Source organism: Ceratina calcarata, unplaced genomic scaffold, assembly GCF_001652005.2.
Source record: "Ceratina calcarata isolate Rehan_Ccalc_2016 unplaced genomic scaffold, ASM165200v1 scaffold27, whole genome shotgun sequence".
Lineage (NCBI taxonomy): Eukaryota > Metazoa > Arthropoda > Insecta > Hymenoptera > Apidae > Ceratina > Ceratina calcarata.
Window position 1 is genome coordinate 381,105 of NW_017149195.1, and position 21,031 is coordinate 402,135.

Sequence of the window (21,031 nt, forward strand, 5' to 3'; positions counted from 1 at the left end):
GTCGCTTTTCACGGTACTATCCAACTAGCGTAGAATAGATGATCATGAAAATTTCACCTAACGCTTTCAAAATTTACCGCTTACAGCATTAAACTAAAGTTCATAATCCTAAACGATCCTGTTCGCAACGTCTGGTATATGAAATGAAAATTCTTCCTTTAATTTATGTATTTCTAATATTCTCGTCAAATGAGAATGATGTATTATTTTTCTCGTCGCTTTGCCGATACTCGATTTTGCTTGCTGCGAGAACATGAAGTGAGATCATCGAAGATGTGGCAATTGAAAAATGAATAAGCTACTCACCTGAGGAGCACCTGGTGCAACTCCGCAGCGAACGAGGTGAAGAGCGAGGCCAATGCCAGGACTAGACCGCCGATCACCGCGGTGAGCCTTGTGCTTCCACGGCGACACGCGCCCACAACAAACGGTGCTGAACCACGGGACACTGCTGTGCTCAACGCGCCCACCCACGCTGAAACGATAATTAATATCCCTCGAGCTTTCATATTTATAAACTGAAAAAAGAAGGACTCTTCAATAAATCAGCCTAATTTTCTAGAGGATCTGAATAATTCATAATCAATGATATTTGCTCGTACATGAGTTCTGATAAACTTCTTTACAACAAATCGACTGTACACATTTATTATAGAAAAATCGTATGTGCCATTTTGCATAAAAATCCATCTGAAAAGTGTGATAATAAATAATGAAATTTACTTGGAATTTTTCTGAATCCAACGCGGAGAGGGATGTGAAAAATTGAATAAAGCAAACGACGTTCCGCATTTCGCTCCGATTGATCTTATCGAGAGGGAAGAAAATCCAAAATTCTTTTACTACAGTATGGATAGAGCAGAACAGAAGCGAGTAAGGAGGGACAACGTTTTTGCATTATTCATCGGGAACGGGTGGAACGTGCCGCCTTTGTTCGCTTAAATTCTCCGCGCAGTAATTTTTCTTTCCGGCGTAGCGTGCGCGTGGGAGGCAAGCGGGCGTAACTTGGACAATAATTCTCGCCGGTATTAAACGGCTACCGGGACGTGTCTCATCGATTTCTAGTTAGGCGCTGAGATATTAGCCACTGATAACGTTGATAAGCCGGCCTGGATGCTGCCGGAAAGTTAACGAGCCTCAGCTTCGTTCTCACAAAATAAAAAGCATCGAGCTTCATATATTGAAAAATTCGTGTTATATAATATTTACCTATATATTTTGATAATAAAATTCGTCTGATGTGAAATTAAATAATTTATGGCGACGAGACTGTAAGATCTGGTTTGTAAGAAAGGGCACGTCTAGAAGTACCACCGTAGAAAATTGCGGGCACAAATGGGAGAACAGATTTCTGAGTAACTTCTTGAATTATGTATTTTTAGGTGACGTAGGGTGGGCTACATAACGTTGAAACGTGCCCTTAATTTCACGGAAACCTCGCTCCTGAAATCCCGGTAATCCAACTCTAGCCAGATGCGTCCCACGGATTTGCACGTGTCTACAACGGCTTAATTACCATTTTGGTATACGATAAGAAAAATGTTGACGTAGGTAAATTCGGACAAAATTCGAATAGCATATAATTTGTGTTAATCATAATTCGAGCTTGATCGTTTAAAGATAAATAAATGAGATAAGCGAAATTGGAAGACGTCCAAAAATGATCGCAACTCTCGAAGGGCACCACTCACGAATCGCGAGTCTCGATCGGAATTTGTTTGCATATCGCTTTGACGTCGAGCGGCAGTCGTGCGACCGCTTGCCGAACTCCAATCGATGTGTTTGAGTTCGATAAGCACGCTTTGGTGTTTTTCCGCTCTATTAACCGAGTCGATTCTGAAAAATGTTGTCGCAAACAGTTTCGACAACCCTGTTCGTCCATGGGAGTTAAAAGCAGAGGGAAACTCGGTTGTACGTGTCCCGGCTCGTTGATTAAAATCTCGTGATTAAACTTGCGATGAAAGGGGTCGAAGCTCGACGGAGAGCATGAGAATCGATTATAAAAAAATCTTTTACAATATCGTTCCCTAACTTTTCATTCTCTGTCATTGATTTCGCGAGTGAATCGAGATTGAGAATGAAATTTAAGGAGAAATTCGAGCAACAGAGTTCTATCGCACGGAACTCCGAAATCGAATTCAGAAACTGAGGGTTTCGATTCTACGAGCTCCGTTCAATCTCGATGATGAAGGAGAGAAATGTGACGAGAAGCGGTAATATCGAAGTGCATTGGAGATTTCCCGATGAGCAATGGAAATCCCATCGACTCCTTTGTTATCTGGAAGTTCGCCGAAAACACTCGTATACGATGTATAGCATTACATAGAGATAAAAGGAAGCCGAGGCAGAGGCCAAGTATCCCTGAATGCACTCGTTAAACTCTTTGCCACGTTCCTGGCCAGGGAAGCTTGTCCCCCACTTCGTCGACTCTCTCTTCTTCCTCAAACTCTTCAACATTTTTCTCGCAGCGCGTTTAAGAGGATCCGCTCTTCCCTAGATGCATGCTCGCGCACTTGCCCTTATTTTCGAAACATCCTATTCAGAGTTCTCGCGAATAAACGTGTCTCAAACGTATCACAGATCCCCGCAGTTTTTAATGATGCAAATATTAGATCGGACGTCGGGAACTATCGCCATTTGTCAACTGTCAAACGTGATCACCGCATCGAAAACCCGAAGTTAGTTCAACCAGGAACCATTAAATTCAATTGCCCGTAAAGTCTCCAACATTCCCACAAGTATGTTATACGAGGGGACGTGCGCTGCAAAAATTCGACCGATCCCGGAGCGAACGTTCGCGGAAACCTTTAACAACCTGTTCTGTTTCTCTATCCTTTAAGCATTAACTATCTAAACGTTTTCGTGTGGAAAAATCTTCACCGCTGGCAAACCAGAGGCTCGCTCTACCCCAAAGGGAACAATCGTCTGCGAAATCCTCGCTCCGTTCGCTGATGCAAACCGCAAACAGCGGTTCCAGCAGCTCGTTCTCACCGTGAAAATCGAAAATCGAACAGAACCACCACCGATGGCTCCGTATTTCGGTCGATTTCCCGAGAAATACTCCGCCGCTTAAAACCTCCAATTTCATTCAGTTTTTCTTTTCTATTCCTTACTGCCTTAGAAAATAGATTTGTAGTCCAACATTTCATTGAGTATCTCATTTCCGAAAGTTCCTGTAAATGTTTTTATTACTTTAGACTAGAATGAGGTGTAAATAGGTGCCGGATAGAATTAAAATAAATCGATTCGATAAGGATTACTATCAGCGTTAGTAAAATTTCGCAGTAAATTCCGATCATACAGCAAAGAAAACGTGCAGATATTTTTGAGAAGCACTGTATCAGCCTGGGCCAAGAATTCTCGCGCCTTCGGACAATGCCAAGTCGAATATTACGGCTGTTTCCGGCGGCGACTCGCCACAGGGATGATTATTATCGCGAGGTTCTCTGCAACCGAGATTGTTTGCGGAAACGGTTCGTCGCCCTGTACTTCCTTCCCGCTTTTATTTCCAACCTCCCCGGGGGATACGGTTGACGAGCACGAGGGTCGATCCTCGCTTCGGGAAGATTTGAGAAACGCGACTAAAGTTTGGCGAGCGAAATCGACCGGACGAACCGAACCAATCGATGACTTTCAGACCCGCTACGGCGCCCCGAGGTGCCGTGATTCTTATCGAAGTTTCCTCTCCCGCGAAATGAGATAGAGATAGATCAAGTTTTTGCATAGTTCGGATACGAATCTGCTTCTTGTACATTCGAGTCCCCTCGTAAATCTTAGAACAGTTCATAAAATATATGAGACACTGCAAAAGTGCCCATAAAGCGGGATCCGACTGGCGATGTTTCAGTGGATGCATAAAATCAAATCTCAGCCTTTTTTGCTCTTGTTAACGAAGTTTTGATTTACTCTGAGAACGTCGTTTAAATATCTCATCATTCATTTCGTCTGCCTGAAGGTTTATTTTAGCAAGTGAATAGATTCGTCGATGGAAAAAAATTACAGAAGCACTCTCCATTATTCAACGAATTAAAACTGTCAAGTGTCTGTGTACGTCTGAAGATTTATTTCAATGAATGAATGAATGAATAAATCTTTCAATTTACGAATTGCAGAGGCATTCTTCTTCATTATACAGTGAACAAAAATAATTCTACGTCGCGGTGTGTAAAATTTCGGTGGGGAATCAGGGGGCCTGGGCGACACGTAGCGCGAGTATTTCACGGAGGCGGATCGTTTCGCGGGTACAATGTATCCCACGAAGTCGACTCGTTGCTCTAGTTCACCAATGGCGCTAAAAATGTCCGGACTGCTGAATTATTCTCGGCCGATCGAGCCAACCGGGTCGGTAGGTACCTGTTGAACCCGAAACCAGTCTGTACGAAATTTGAACCTGGACCATCAATTTTCAGTTTTTCCCTCTTCTTCAAATTATGCACTTTCATATTATTTAACATTATATTTCTATTATAATTATACGTGAAATTCGATTGAACATTTCATGTGAACATCGAGAACGAGACGAGAAATAATTTTTTAAATCAATCGAATGTAAAAGCGAATGAATGAAAGTGTAGAAATTGTAGAATATGATGATTACTTGAATTCTGTATGAAAATTTGATTACACACGAGTTTGTTCTATAATTGAAAATGAACAAAGTTTTACTGACAAGTCAGTGAAAATCGGTGAACGGTTGATCATCGAATATCGATGCGCAATTAAACGATCTAGAAATAAGGCATAGCCGACGGTATTTTCCAACAACGTCCATTAGTCGAAAGTTTTGATTGGCCAGGCCAGGCTAGTATTCACTGCGCGTACACGAAGCGGGTGGCCTCGCATCCGGGCGAAAGCTTCCCCGGAACTGGAACAAGATTTACTGGCCGCTAAGTTCTTCGTTCGCGGTGAACTTTCGATCGCCCATGGCTATTGTTCCCCGGCCCTCTGTGCGAGATTGCATAGAAATCTGGCCTTCCGCACACACAGTGATATACACTATGTACCACGTATGTACTTCTCGATAACGTGATACCGAAGGGGACACGTGATCCCGATCCAGATACGCGACACAATCGATGGCACAGAATATTTGTAAAAAATCCTGGCGTTCTTTGTTTCATAATGCTCCTTTTTCACATTGAAATGCAAACTATAAGTGAATCCGAGGACACATAATTGATAAGATTACATTTAATAGCTCGATGATAGTTTCCAAATTGCACGACTCAATGTATTTAACTTAGACAATCCCAGTTTTACTCGACGCTCAGCTGGAAAATTGATCTGGCGGATCTCCAAAAAACATGGATTCTTGAGGGTCTGCAATTTTCATGAACACACCGAAAATTACTCCACTTTCCAGAAAATACACACATCATAATAACGTTGTTATACTCATTACATATAAACTGTAAAATGCAATTGTTACATGTATCTTTACCATGCAATTTTTAAAGTGAATTTCACACCTTTCTGATTTACCGTTTTTTTAATCATCATAAATCAGAAAATAAGACGCGTAATGGAACTAATTGAAGATCACATCTGTTACCGTGAATCTATCACTGGGACGCAGGCGGCACGAAACAACGTCTAGACTATAAATCTGAATATTTAATATTTCTTCATCGAATTAGTTCTCGCGGCGGCTCGTTATTACTTCGCTGCCTCGGGAAACGTTGTTAATTTACAATTTAAAGCCACTAGCAGTCCGTGGCGATCCCTAATTTTTCGCGTTATTCCCCTCGCGATCGTTACGTCCCGCTAGAAACTAGATGCGAATACTTTTAATACTTCACCCTTGCATATTTTCTCACGTTGTTCCATCTGCGAACTTTATCCAATTTGCTGTTAAATCTAAACAATTTTCTGGACGAGCGGACTTGTTTCTTGCGATTAAAGGTTGATTTGCGAAATGGCGACTTTAATATTTTTACCGGTTTAATACTCGTAACGCCATCACGTTACGGACGGATATTAAAATTCGTAAATACGATATGTTGTAATTTATGAATGCAAATTTTTGGTAGAAATTGATATTAAAATTTCGGGCAGCTGAGGTGATGCTATAAATTCTGACCGCTGCAAGCGTGGCGGTAAGAGGCGACGACGAGAAACAAAAATCTCCTCCAGCTCTCGTTTGTCGCTCGAGGAGTCACGAAATTAACGAAAAATGAACAATCTGAAAAATTGCGTAACGGGGCTTTGAAACAACCAAACTAAACGAATAAAGTTCGCCTCGAAAAATAAAATCCGACGGGTCAAAGCGAAACCGGTTGGCAAATTCGTTACATTCTGATTAATCGTAAACAAGGTATTTGTATTTGTCGACAATCATTTCACGCATTCTACATATTTTTGTCCATAAACTTCCATTATATGCTCGCGTGCAGATGCATCCTACTCTACTTGCGTGATACCCGTACGTATAGTCGCCATTTCCGGTCACTGAACAATACCCCGCTTCCATTTTCCCTGTCTGACCACATACGTACGTTTGGATTGTTTGCTAATGCATAATTCTTACTTTTGTTATCCTTTGAACTGCAACCTTGCCTTGCGCTTCCTAATATTATAATAGACCAAATGGAAACGTGAATTGTACAATAATCGGCATTCAGTGTTTAAACACAGACAAGTGCGACACAATTAAATTAATTGAAATAGAACTTTCGAAATTGTAAAAATTAGATCAGTAGACTAAACGATTCTTCTTAATTATTAAATAAGATCCATTGCATTGTTTGAGTCAAAATCATTTTTTGAGATACATAGAGAGCTTTGAAGCAGCGGAACTTCCATCATTAGAACTTGGGACTTGGCAGTCCTGCAGATTATCAGAGCTCTCCATTATCTAGCAGCCATCCTCTAGTTCTAGTTTAAACCTACCCACGGGCAGATCTGGTGCCGTTCCGTCCATCGAGAGGAACGAAAACAACAAGGCCGGAGACGGAGTGTGTCGGACGAGTTCCCGTGAACCCTAAACGACGACACGTCGAATCCAATGGCGATGCCAACTTTCGGGGTTCGCGGTTATCTCGCTCGAATTGTTTGCCCGGAGATAATTCTCTGCTCCGCTCGAGCCCGGGCATAGAGGACCTCGTTCTAGCCTGGATAATTATCTGTCTCGAGCCGGGATCGACTCCCTGCGCGAGACAAAGCTTAAACGGCTAGGGCTTGAACGTCTTATCGGATTCAGCCTCTGCACGACTACGAGTTCTTCTCTGTTCCCCATAACTACTATCAAAGTAATCTAAGTCAGAAAGTCAAAGGCACGTCGATTTATAGTTCAACCTTTTGATATAGACGACTTCGATAATAATCGGCACAGTTGTTCGTTGCAGAGATATCTTTGGCTAGACACATTTCATCTGGTATCCTACTGGCTGAATAAATTGTGCTATCATGTTTAAACAATATTCGGATCCCTCGAAGTAAAATATGGATACTTTCACGGACGTTGAATAGCAGAATAGTAACCTCATAGCATGAAAATACTTCGAGAGAAGTAACTGTTCTGAATAAAACATCCTCTCTTGCGATAAATGATTTAACAAACTCCTACCGAGGATGTGAATAGATGAATTCAATACAGAAAAATTGTGCCGAGGGATTTTACAAGAACCTAACAAATGTACATTTTAATCCTCTCTTTGACTAAGTGTAGCACAAATTGACCTACGAATAAAGAGAATGGAAAATGAATGAACAAAATTTGTTTCTTCAGTATACAAAAATCAAAATGTATACCTTGATGTTCAAAGGATTAAAAGAAATTCTTATTTCGATTTCATATTTCAAATCGAAATCCTACAGGTTTTATTTTATACAAAAATCTACAGTCTATTAGTTATAATAAGAATAATTCTGTAAGAAACTGCGAAACGTAGACTTTAATTCAGCTCATCCGAGTGTCGATTGAACCGCAAATAAAGAGAGCGAGGGATGAAATTCGTTGCTTCGGCTTGGTTTAACCCGTTCGTCCTCGAGTTAGGGAAAAAATTGTTCGGCGAGGGGTGTCGTGGGTGAAGTCTTTGATCTCGAACGGGAACGTAGCTGGGTCAAGGAAAAAGTCCGTTCCAGTAGAGATCCACGATAGATGGAACATCGACTGGCATGCCGCACTCGTGCCAGAGATAAAACGGAGTTCGACCGGTGTCTTTGCGGCATGTTGGCTACTTTATTTCTTGCCCTGTCACGCGTCGCTACCGATTGGAAGCCCGACAGACCCTTTTCTCTTACAGTAAAAGACAAAGAGTGGGTTTGTTGTTGATTTACTCTGGATCCTCTACTGAAGATCAAAAGCTCCCACTGTTAATACATTATTGTTGAGAATGTGATCAACGTTTTTCCTTTATATAACAATGCTGTTTGGTTTCTATTAATTAAAATTGAAACTTTTAATCCTCGTTACTAAATAAATATTATTTTATAAGGTATCGTTCTCAGAAGTATCAACAGTAACAATTTTTACGAAATCATATGAGTGATTGAAAAAGTTCCATTTCGTTTTTCGATTCGAGAATCGATCATTATAATGGAGCCCCCTGGGTTAAACACACAAATTTTTAGTCCACGCTAAGCAAACGGTGTAGATCTAAATAACAAGACACTTGTTGCTGACAGCGTGGACATAAAATATCGAATACATCAAAACCCCAGCGGGTATTTTGTTCGTCGAATACCAACACGGCCTCACCGAGGATGCCGCGGTTATAGTTTGGCTGGCTCGCATTAATTAGCTTATGCATGACGTTTCTGAAAGCCATCGAGATACATCATGAATGAAATTTGCATCCGTGCGGGCGGGTGGAAGCGTTTATGGGAGGCACGATTGCGTTTCGTGCTCGGATGATCGAAATGATTGATAATTCAATAGATTCGAGCTTCAAACTTGTAACCAATTACTTAACTATGCGATTATCGCACACAGAAGATGAGAAACTGAGAAATGTATTTTAATCTGTCAGTTTCTAGTCAAACTTAATGACATATTACGTGCAAGATTTCTTTTAATCAACGTCACTTGTCATAGTGCTTTTACTGTCTTATTGACAGTCTCTGTATTTGAAATTTACTTCCTTGCAAGTTCAACTAAAATTCTCGTGACAGGTAAGTTCTTCAATGTTCCTTGCATTTATTTTATGCATGCATATGAGGAAAAAGCTCGCATCTGGTTGATTGTCACCGTCTAAGAACTTTTCCGATCGCTGATATACATATGAAATGTGTCGAAGCATTTCTTCGCTAGATATTTACCGATATTAAAGAGCTCGGTTCGCACGGTCTCACCATTCAGACACGTTCGCGTCCTGGAAACTCGAAACGCGATGGAAATATGAACGAAAGGCAGCGAATAAACCTGGATTTCATTTGACGCCGGTCGTACATCATCTTGACTGATCGCTTATAAGCTAGCTCGGCACGATTCTACGTAACTTAATTAAACGATGAAACTCGATCGTCGATAGAGTAAAACGATACCTGCGACGAACTGAGGAAAATATTCGGATACGACACTCGTTATTTCTGAAACTAAATCAAGAAGTTACAGTCTGTGTCACGCATTCGAGTATCGACTTTGTGTAACCCAAGTTTACTCAATCTGTATGAAAATAAATGTTTACATTTTTTAAATAGTTCTCTCGTTTTTTAGATCGGTTTCACTTGATTAAACGTTTTATTAGAATTTTAATTTGATCAATTTTATTACTATTTCAATCCGGATACATGATTGAATAATTTTCGATTGTTTTTCTAAAAATTCGAATTCAAACCGAAAAATTCGGAGAGAAAATTCTATTTCACTGTTCAGGATCGATTTCGCTTTAAAGAAAATGTAATCAGTTCCGATGATCGGTTTGAACACATTTTGATTCGGTGTTCATTGTCGATTGGTCAAGATTCGACGATGAAACAGGTGGAAAAAGAGGAAGGTAACCTTTCGCCGAAGTGAAAAGGATATATTTCCCAGGTGGCGTTTTCCAATCATCGAGAACATGCCACGGTCCTTTTCGATAGACCTCTTTGAACTACCCTTTGGTACGGTCACGTTAGGTGAGAAGGAGGATTCTTTTTCAGTGTAAGGAGGAAGCTACGCGCCGATAACGAGCACCATTCACCGATTCTACGCGGATAACGATCCTATAGTGATTGATTTCTACCGTTGCAATACTAGGGCAAAGCCCACAGACATTTTTATTTCACGCTTCAATAACTGTGTATTTCTGACGATAGCTCGATTTATACATCCGATAAACATCAGTTCTAATTAACAATAAATTAATTTCTAGTAGAACATTAATCCAAAATCATGATACAGAATTATGTATTCATATTTGCCATCAGAGCAGATAAGACATTTATAAATGAATAAGAACCAGAACCTGAACGAAAAAATTCTAAGATATTTCTATTTGATCCTGAAAATATCATGTTTCAACGATTTTTTCCTGGCATAAGGGAGAAAAGTTTTTCTCTTAAAACGAAGAAACAAGAGACGATATTGTTCAGGCGAAATGAAAAAGTCCAGCGCCATAATAGACAAGAAAGAAACGCGAAACGGACTTTGTCTGTCGCCGGACGTGTTTCGTGGGTAGACAAGAGGCCCGATGACAGGCTTTTACGTCCACCTATTCTCCCTGCGGTCCCTTTACCTCTGCAGAATATTTCATAGCCCCCCAGCATTTGTTGAAAGTATCGAGAACAGAATATCTCCGTCACAGATGAAATTAAGTTTATAGTAAGACTGTATTATTGCGAAACGTTTGTATCGATCGCTTCTACAAGATGATTGTTATTTGGCAGTGAATTTCGGAAACGCATCCTCGAGGATCCTCAGGTTCGGGATTGTAATTAGTGACGTGATTTCGACGATTAGAAGTAATTAAGCCGTGTTATCGATTGAGGAGGCTTCAGCATGTTGCGCATTACGAAATTTTAATCCATTAATGAATCAAACTAATTGTAGGATTTTACAAGAGAGAACTATTAACTAATCGCTAAGCTGGAAAAATTAGAACAGGTAGGAAAAAAGTGGGAAGAAAAATTGAGGAAAAAAGGTGTAGGTGAAAAAAACGTTGGGACAAACAGGAAACAAGGAGAGTAAGAACATCGAAGCATACATTTACCAGATTACTTTTCCTTAATCACCGATCCCTCGCTGCAAAATGTCCATCATTATCTCCAGTTGTCCGGCGCTCGGCTCCATTAATGCCGTTAAAGAAATTGCTAAAACGGTCTCTGGATAATGTAAGATCCTCAAGCCTCTTCTCTTTTATTATTCCCGCAGTATAAAAGAGCCTGAAGATTCGCAATAGAACTCTGGCGCTCCTCCTTTTTTCAAGAAAACTCGTCCACAGTTCTGTTGTCGCCGCGGCCGGGGAAACTTTCTAGCTTCGAGTGGAAAACAGTCCGACAATGGACGACGCGACGGCCGAAACGATTTCAACAACTTTCACGTCGCATTGTTTTAATTATCGTTACATCGCGCGCACCCGCACCAGCTCCCTCGTTTCACGGAATCTTTGACCCAGATCCCCGGATGAATGCCACCGTAACGAGACGCGACCCGACCGCCGCCGTCGAAAGCTCCTTCCGACCCAGACCGAGTTGCTGACCATGTTTCTTCTTCCCTTCGCTTAACCATTCCCTATCTGCGCCGGGAAGTGGCAGGGAAATAGACAAGAAAGAAGTTTCGGTCGGTATTGTGTTCCACGCTTCAAAGATATTCAGGAATCGAACTGACATCTACCTTTAAGTTTCCAATAAGGACAAGACACGTGTTGGAGTTTTCAGTACAACGAAAGCAAGATGCAGTTTTATAAGAGAACATTTTATATTTTTTTCTATGCATTTCAAGCTATCACCTATACGCTTTTTCATGTAATTATTAAATCTTTTGTAATACTTGACTAAAACACTCGTACTTTGAAATCTTCAAAAAAATCGAACAGGAAGGGTGAAAGGATTATTTGGTGCCTCTCTTTTTGAACGGACAGAAGACGATGGTCGATTAGAGAACACGTAGTAATTACAGGAAGCTACATACAGCGACGACAGACTACGTAACGTAGGCTAGGTGCTTCCGCCTTTTTACACCTCAAAAGCGTCGCACCATGGAATTATGTGTCGCGATAGTAAAATTGTAATGGTGATCGTGAACGTTATATAGCCGCCCTTGAATCTTTGGCCTTTCAACCTTGCGCGAGATTATTCTCGTGCTTAGCTCGTGCGTGTCCCCAGATGAAGGGGGGGCTGTAGTTCGCTTCTTAACAATAAGGGTGATATTCTAAAATGCGTTGGAAAGTAGGCGGATAAATAAGCATAAATTTTGCGTCGCTCTTGTTTCGTGTCAGAGAATTCTCGAGATGGGAAGAAATTAGAATTGTCAGAATTTTATTTATTCACTTACTTAAAAGAGAATGAAAAACAGGTTCACGTTTTATGATGGCGAAATTTGTAAATAGCTGTAATAATATAAAACGGAATTCTTAAAGCATTTTTATAGTTACTTGGTGAGAAATACTGCCCCGTATAAGTGGCCATTCTCGACGTTATCAGTGCGCATAAATATGCATTTGATCTCAACGGTATCCATGATTTCATAACCGTGAACATAAAACACAATTGTTCCGAACGAGACAAAAAAGGACCTCCACTGTGTTGGGAATTACAGAAAGGTTCGCGGGAAAGTAAGAAAGCGCGTTATTAATTAACGCGGTTCGAATGAACGCATTTTTTGAGTGAAAGGCGAAGGGTGAAAAAAAAGAAATAGAACGACGTCCCGCGACCCCGGTTAATACTAATTAATCCGGGACAGCGAGGTCGCGAGCTTCGAATTAAGCCTGATTTAACCAGACTTCTGGATTAACGAGTTTCCCGAGTTGGCAGGGTCCACTCATGCAATTTTCATAATTCATCGGGCGAAAGAGAGACGGACTCGAAGCGAATTTCGAGCTACGGTGTGTGATTTTCAATTTACGAGCCGGCCGTTCCCCCGGTTCCAGCAAATATTTAACGAGCCGGCTTTTTTCTCCTAGCTCATCGCACGACGATGAAACACGAGCTCTATATAATTTACAATCTTCGCCGGAACGATCGCCGTAAATATGGCGGTACGGAAGCGAACGAGAGAGCCCCGTTGTTGCCTAGGACGATGGAGAAAAAAAGGAAAGAGCAGCCGTAAAGAAGAGGAGAAGTTTCAAAGCCAGCGTAATAACGGGAAGAAGCGTAGCGGCCGTAATCGATAGACGACGTTAGACAACGTCGTTAACTTGCAACAACGGGCAACGAGTTTCCGCGTGAACAAACGAGGCGACTTCGAAGTTTTTAATTTGTTCCTCAGAGAAGCTCTTCGAGCTGCTTCGATTCTTTCGTCTCTCGCTTTGCTCCTTCTTCTAGCAAGCCTTTTAGTTATCCATATGACAATTCTGAAATTATTCGAGCGAGGAATACGGTTACGAATTTTGTAGAACGTTACGTCCTGGACGAGGTATTTCTCATGTCTAACGCACATTTTATGACTCTAATTGTACATAATGAATACTAAAAGAAACAAATTACGATCGTAGAGAATAGCGTTTTAAGCGTGATGTACAATTTGCGAGAATTGCACTGTACGAAACGTTTGATCACGTTGCTCGATCAACATTCAATCAGGCTTCAACTCGTGTCGATCGGCGCGGTGCTTCAACCGCAACCAGCCGTTCGATAATAATTTATCCACGTAAACTGCACGGAAGCCGCAGCCTGTTTCTCACGTAGAGGCTACGTGCGTGTCGATAATCGAATGCTGGCCACGAATCGATTCGGGACACGATTAACCGTGAAGAACTCACGTTAGCTTACATTAATCCAGCAGTGAATTGAATTACTGTCCCCAGTTAGGAAAACTTAAAATTGTCAAAGACATCTTCATTGGGCCAATACTCCTTAGAATTGAAACATCGCAATAATGATTTCCATTATTTACTTTTTCCCTGTTTATTTAATCTTGCTGTTTGCAAATGTAAACTAGTTATTGACGAGGCGAGTAATAGGTTTGGGAACAGTCTGGGCACGAGTGCGGCATTACAGACGATGGGAGGCTACGAGCTACGGTGACATTGTATCTTTATCGCGGGAGCTAACGCGATAAAGACAGCGTGAAAGCAGCTTATCGAACGAGCAAGATTCAATTTGTGGATCGAACAGTTTATTGTGGAAATTGTAGACACGATGGCGATGAGCGTGGTGCTTGTTTCTGCGACGGTTTAGTTCATTAGACTCAACTCCTATTGTCAATGTCTTATCACTATAATATAGTCTTATTTATTCTATTATACGAGTAGAATTGACGAGATAATAAATTGTAAAAATTCAAACAAATCAAATAGCTTTAAATAATGTGAAAACTCGTTCGATTTTCGAGATCACAGAAGGAAGGAATTTTCCTTCGAGAATTCGGCCGGTCGGGAGGAAATTCCATTTTCCGCAGGACACGGTGGAAATTGAATGTCACAAGTCAGCAGTCGGGTCGCGCAGCAGGCGGCAGGTGCGCCTCGCAACCGAAGAAACGCGGGGCCTGTATAAATAATAAATGCCGCGGGCGAGATCGCGTGATGTTTTCTTTTCCCGTGCTGTCGGCTGAGTTCAGCTTGAAATTTCCAGAATTGGAAGATGTTACAGGGCGCGGCGCGCGTGATTAAGTTTCTGATGAGGGATCCTCGCGGGATACGTGCGAGATCATATTCGGAATTGGAATAGAGCCGAATTTCGTTCGGATGTTCAGAACGGGAATAAACCATATCTAGCTTGCCTTAAAAATATTTCAATCAATATTTTTCAAGTATTTTTCATTCCCTTGATTTCAGTTCCAATTTTCATCACTTAATCATATTAATATTGAAAAATGAATTTCGCTTTTTAACTCGATGGGCAATTGAATCTTTTAAGAATGTATTGGCTATACAGTCAATCCCAAAAGTTTATGTCAAAAATAAAAATGTTTTTTTTCAAAATATCGAAATATATTCTAAAAAGCGTAAAGAATTGCAGACTTTTTAGGCTTGTATTTCCTCAAGTCAGTTGTTTCTTCCAACTTCGCGCATGCACACCAAATACCAGAAAGTTTTCGTTGGGTTACTGCTGATTACCATAAGAGTACATGCAAATTTTAAGTCACTATAATTTTTCAAAAAACTCATGAATTGATTTAAAATTTTAGCTTTTTAATAGTAATAGGAATCTATAATAACAAATTCAACATGTTAGTATTAAGTATATAGCCTATACATCCATAAATGAAATCAATAAACGTTATAAATTCTTTCAATAATAACTTTTAATGTCTCATCTTATTTAAACTAAAACGTATACAAAATCATATGTATGACGGATCTGGTTTCAGTATAAAACGTCTCAAACAAATAAGACGCAGAACAGCCAAGAAAAAGAACCAAAGCAAGAAGTGACACTTGAAGATTCGCGAAACACGTATCTCGATTCAACGTCTCCACTTCTTAGAGAAAAGTCTCGTTCGTTTCGTATCGTCGGCTTGAGTGAAAAGTTCGATGGGTTCGCGTCCCGATACCCTTACGGGTGAAAGTTTAGAGTAGGGTGAGACACGGGAGGGAAAGGATTCGCGCAGCGATGCGTTGATGCGCGCTGACATTTTTCAATGTCGCTCGCAATCAGTATTTTAAGCGGCGGCCTTTGCCACCGACACATCGCCACGAGGTTCAAGCTCGTTTATTTTGCTGCTCGCGTCTTTCTGGCAAAATACCTATCTGAATGTGTCGGTAAATTTAAAAGGCACATTTAGAAGTTTCGTAAAATCATTCCTAATATTAGATAATCTTTTGAAATACATTTTAACATCGTCGGCTTCAACTTAGTATATTGTCACGCTGTATAGTTCATGGAATGACTGATTATGATTGATATACTATACATTTAGAGAAGTGCCTGTGTACAGCCAAGATTCGTTTTGATCAAGTAAATGTAGGATAATATTAGTGACATGAAGTTTCGTAAATTGCGCGCTGTTTCGTACAAGGAAACATCCCTGTAGGATATCCGGAAGTGATACACACTAAGCGATAACCGGTGTACCCGACACAAAGATTGATCGAGCGTCAAAGGTGAAGGCGTCGCGGTAGATTAACCTTATAGAGAAAATATCGTAATTTTTCCGGTGCCATAAATTACCATGGTGGCGACCGTTCACGGGCTTGGAAACCACGTAAATACACCGATCGATCGATCGATACAACTTTTCAAGCCAACCCCGACCGTCTATGATGTGTACACCAGACAACTAAGTAGAGTAGGTCAACGATAAGCCCGGCAGCACACCGCAGACAGCAGCGGTGGTATCTATCTATCAGCGACGTCGACGGGGAGTTTCGAATCGTTTTCTCCTCTCCTGAGCCTCTTGGGACGGCCATTATTTTTCCGTCGACTTTAAATAAACCTCGACTTATCGGGGACTTCCGTATTTCACGCCTTCAGAGAACGAAAGCTGCTCTCTCCGTGGTAGGCCCACCGTTCGCCACTTTTTTAACGTCCGACTCTAATACTCTCCTCGTGTTATAACTCGATGGAGGTCAGGGAGTAGGCTAATGGATACCTCCAGCCTTGTGAATCTCTCTCTCCAAAGAAAAAGAGAACCTTCGTTCAGGAAATTATAAAATTCTGTCAGTATTTCATGAGACCGAAAGAATGGAGCAGATTTACAGGAGTGGAAAATATTCTAGAGCTCAGAGTTTCAGTAAAAATTATCTCTGAATGGAATATTTTTCCTTCACCACCGAGAAAGAAAATATTGTTGGGGGTGTGAAACGTGTGCGGACTTACCCAGGTCCATGAGGCGTTCCTTGCCGAATCGTCGCATGGCCTGTACGTGAAGAAATCCAAAAGCGAGCTGCATTCCGGTGGTGAGCAACAGGGCGAGGAAACCAGCTGCGCAGACGAGCCACCCCCAGCCACCCTCCGGATAGAAATGTGTTCGCATGCCGGGGACGTCTATGACTAAAGCGAAAGATTAGCCACTTCAACCCTCTCTCCGTTTCTCTTCCTATTATTAATTTTAATTAATACCAGCAAGGCGAGAAACGTCTTAAATATATCGGGTGGTCGTTAACTAATGGTAGGCGCCAAAGAACGATGATTCATTATAAAAAAAAAGAATAGGAATGTGAAATAAAATTTTTTCATATAAAGCTTTGCTTTAAAACAGACGAAATATGTTCGATTTGAAACATAGTCAACCTCACGTGCACTGAATATTTAAACTCGATCAAACAAAGCCACATACGAAAAGATTGAATTCTACATTTTCATCTAATTTCTCGATGTAGAATCACTACGTTTTTGATTGTACCATCAGTTAGTGGGTTTCAATTTTTAATTCACGAATTGATTATAATTAATGGAAACGAAATTATTTAAGAGTTACGCTATCCACCGTTGTCACTGCGTATTTATTATAAAATTACCAGGTCGACGAAAAACGGGTACGCAACGATGAAGACTCCTCGCCTCTCCAAGCATGCAATTGTTGTTTCCGATCAGACCATCGTGGATGCTGCCTTCCGAGTCCATGTAACGCATTCGAGTATCTGCGAATAACGGAAATAATTGAGGTAGAAGGCAAGGCCGATGCATTCGATGCAAATGAAGAAGGCTCGCGCGCGGATTAACTTAGCACGTTGTTTTTGCGTAATTCGACGATATATTTGCCGGACTTAATTACACCGAGAAACGGTTAGCAGACGCGAACAATGAATTTACGCCGCGACCCGTTTTGTGCTTCCTAAAGCCGGACGATAAAGATAAACGCTGTTTATTGTACGCTACAAACTCCCTTAATTGAAACATGGTTCAAGTCGATTAGAGAAGTTGATTATCATCCGTGAATTGAATAATTTCGTTCATGCCGTCGCATATCTATTCCCAAATACTTTCGCCACGTTAAATTCTGGTAATAAATTAGACTTGCAATAATTGAGATCATTCATTGTTCATATGATGAAATCTTGAAAGAGAGATCTTTTCACACTCTCTCGTTATATTCCGTTAGTGCAGTTTGCTCTTATTTTTGCAATTAGTATTATCGAATGGGGACTGTCATATTACTCCACGATCTTGGATTTAGCCTTATCCAGTGGTAGGATCCCAGAACTATCATTAAGGAGCACTGTGATCCTAGAATTATCGCTGGAGGTAGTCCTATGATCACGAAATTATCACTGCCGAATCCTATAAGCCTGAATAGTCACTACTGGGAAATCCACGTCTTCCGGATTTGCTCACGGAACCTACTAAATTCTATCACTCCCCGGAGTCGTCGACATGAATCATTAGGATTTTCGGGATCAGAGTATTATGCGAGCAATTCTTCTCTTAGATCCGTGATCTGTACAAAAATAGTTAATTCGCAGGCTGGAATATTTTTCAGCGTACCATAAAATTGATCCCGACACGACGATGTTTCGCCCGAGGGTTTCGTCTGGCAGCATCGCATCCCCGGACCACTGCGGCACGGGGATGAAACGAGTTGAAAGAAATGAAGAGGAAAAAGAAGAGTCAAGGGGGTTAGATAAAAGTGCTCATGAAAAGGAGATGCTACTCGCCATGGGGTGAGAACGAGGGGCGACAGACCTCCGGTCGAGGGTTCGAGAAAACGGGTCGATGATTTTCAAACGAAGAACCATCGCCGTGAGATATCTTGGAAAATGTCCTTTCTCACCCAGTATTCCTGTGAAGCTTCACAAAAAATCAAATTAATATTTCACAAATATAAAATTCAATCTCAAATCTTTTTTGTGAGAATAAAGACACGTGTAATAAATCTCTCAGAGAGAATTGCAAATTTGACTGTTACACATCTGATACAAGAATTCTCACTTTATATTTTTGCATCGCATAAATCATATCTCGTGATATTGAAAAAATCTATTACAGCGGACGAAACGAAGCGAAACGAAGGGCGTGGGTGGATAGCCGAGTCTCACGATTCGAATTCCCAACTATTTTTCCACCGCAGGAACCAATTTTTTAACGTCGATTCGAATGCCTTTGTGAAGCGGCAGGGAAAAAGTGCAGAGAGGAGAACGAAGGATTGGAGAAATATTGAAAGAGCGCGGATCAAAGCGCGAGTGAATACAAAAATTAGAGTAAGACGTGACACGCATTCTTAATTCCAGTCCGTGACTCTTCGCGCCACCATTGTTAAACGTTTCCTCCCCACACTCTTAATTACACCGTACAACGTTCAAGTTTCCGCAAACAGCTAAAGTTTCACGCGAAATTCGTCTTTAGCAAGCTAATGAAGTTTTAAGGAATTTAAAGTAGAATTTCAGCGACGCTCGCTGTTTGCATTTTTATTACCGGCTGTGTAAAATGATCTTTTCCAGGTTCGCCGAAACCTTTTTTCACTCTGCGCGACGTCGTACCAGTACATTTGCAAAAATAAAAGAAGGAATAAGCTTAAACCTACGCGTCCGTGTTCCTTGGCCCCGGCTTATTTTTCCGAGGAATAAAAGCCTCGAAGCTAGCGCATATAATAATTTTTCTCGCGGTCTCGTTTACCTTTTTTCCTCCCCTTTTTCGAATCGCGAACGTAGAATCTAAAAATTAATTAACACTCGTAATTAATTTCCGGGATCCGGCAACCACCTAGTATTACACTTAATTACTTTACTAGCCGAGACTTGAAATAATACTAGCTCTTCTCCCGCGGTAGATATTATTACAATGTTAATGCGAGTACAATTTAAGATCTCTTTTATTTAATTATCCGTCGGCTAGTTCCACACCGTTCGACGAATATTTGAAAGCCCGAACAATTCTGTCGTCGGTTTATTAAAAATTTTTAACTAATTATTTCTCTACAAGACTTTATATACAATTAATTATTTTCTCATAGCTGTGTCGATTGTTTTTCGTAAAGCAGGAAGGTTAATTAGCAGCGTCGCCGTCGGAAAGAATAGTGCCATTTTCGCTGTTGATGAAAAATAGATCGGAGAAGAGAGAGTTCGCGTGGAAAGGGGACCGCAGGGAGAATTGTAGACCAGCGAAATTGCCATGAAAAGAATTACGATGGCCCCGTCTGCTAAGACCTCGTGGCAACCATAACTCGCCTCTCTTTGATGCAAAACTTATGAAGGAGCTGCGTTGTGAATTTTCTAATTTCCCCTTTATCCTTGCGTACAGCTTAAAAGATATGCCGTACACGAGACGAGTTATGTTTTATGTGGCACGAAATTTTAATTTTTTAAAGAGTTTCCTTTAAAGAACTCGCTGAAGGAATATGAACAAGGCGGGCGTAAGTAGTATAGCGCGCGCTTGGTCAAACGAGGCGTTTAATTAAATAGAGATAAATTGGGGAATATTATAGTATGCTATTCGTGCATGTTGATGAATTTCAATTGTCGAGTCGTTTTTGAAACATGATTAGAATTTATATGCTTAATCGCGATAATAAATATAAACAGTACAATGTGTGTACAATTAAATTGAAATTAATTTGCGAATCGTTCGAAGTGCATGACTAAAATTCATATGCTTGATAATAACGTATAACGCACCGAGTTTTGTGAAAAACAATGGAAAACTGGTTGAGAGCATGTGTTCCCCGGGAAAACAAGTTCAGAGGTCGCGTCTATAACTAAAAACACAGCTTAATCATCCGCTCGCTTCAGAATATTTCGACCTCGCGGTTTTTTCGCTATCTCTTCGAAGGTTCAGCGTGTTTGTTTCTCCTCCTTCTTTTACCAGATTGATTTATGACAAATCTCCCGTTCGCGGCCGTCCATATTTCAACCAAACTTCAATCGGGTTCGTTGTTTTTCTTTGGAACGAAAACATGTATGCATGCTGTTCGATATTCTCTGCCGCGTTTCGCGAAATGGAATAAGACGACCGTTCGTATAATTCTTCAAACTTCGTTCGTGAGGCTTAACAATTTTTATATAGAATTACGTACGAGTAACTTTTATTTGCAGATACCACGGTTATCCGGTATTGAAACCGTATACGAAACAAGGTT

The 21,031-nt window shown here is 40.9% G+C and overlaps 1 protein-coding gene across 3 annotated transcripts in view; it reads right to left on the bottom strand.

Annotated features, from left to right (window-relative positions):
• Nucleotides 1–21,031, bottom strand: part of LOC108623480 (monocarboxylate transporter 10) — a 68,490-nt gene that overhangs the window by 13,977 nt on the left and 33,482 nt on the right. For 2 of the 3 annotated variants that reach the window (XM_018022021.2, XM_026812349.1), the window contains exons 4-6: nucleotides 17,478–17,600; nucleotides 16,837–17,010; nucleotides 307–475 (exon numbers count right to left, since the gene is read on the bottom strand). In XM_018022021.2, coding sequence (XP_017877510.1) covers nucleotides 307–475; nucleotides 16,837–17,010; nucleotides 17,478–17,600 — 466 coding nt within the window. Of the gene's footprint in view, nucleotides 1–306; nucleotides 476–16,836; nucleotides 17,011–17,477; nucleotides 17,601–18,444; nucleotides 18,748–21,031 lie in introns of all 3 variants that reach the window. The other variant, XM_026812350.1, reaches the window with a different exon arrangement.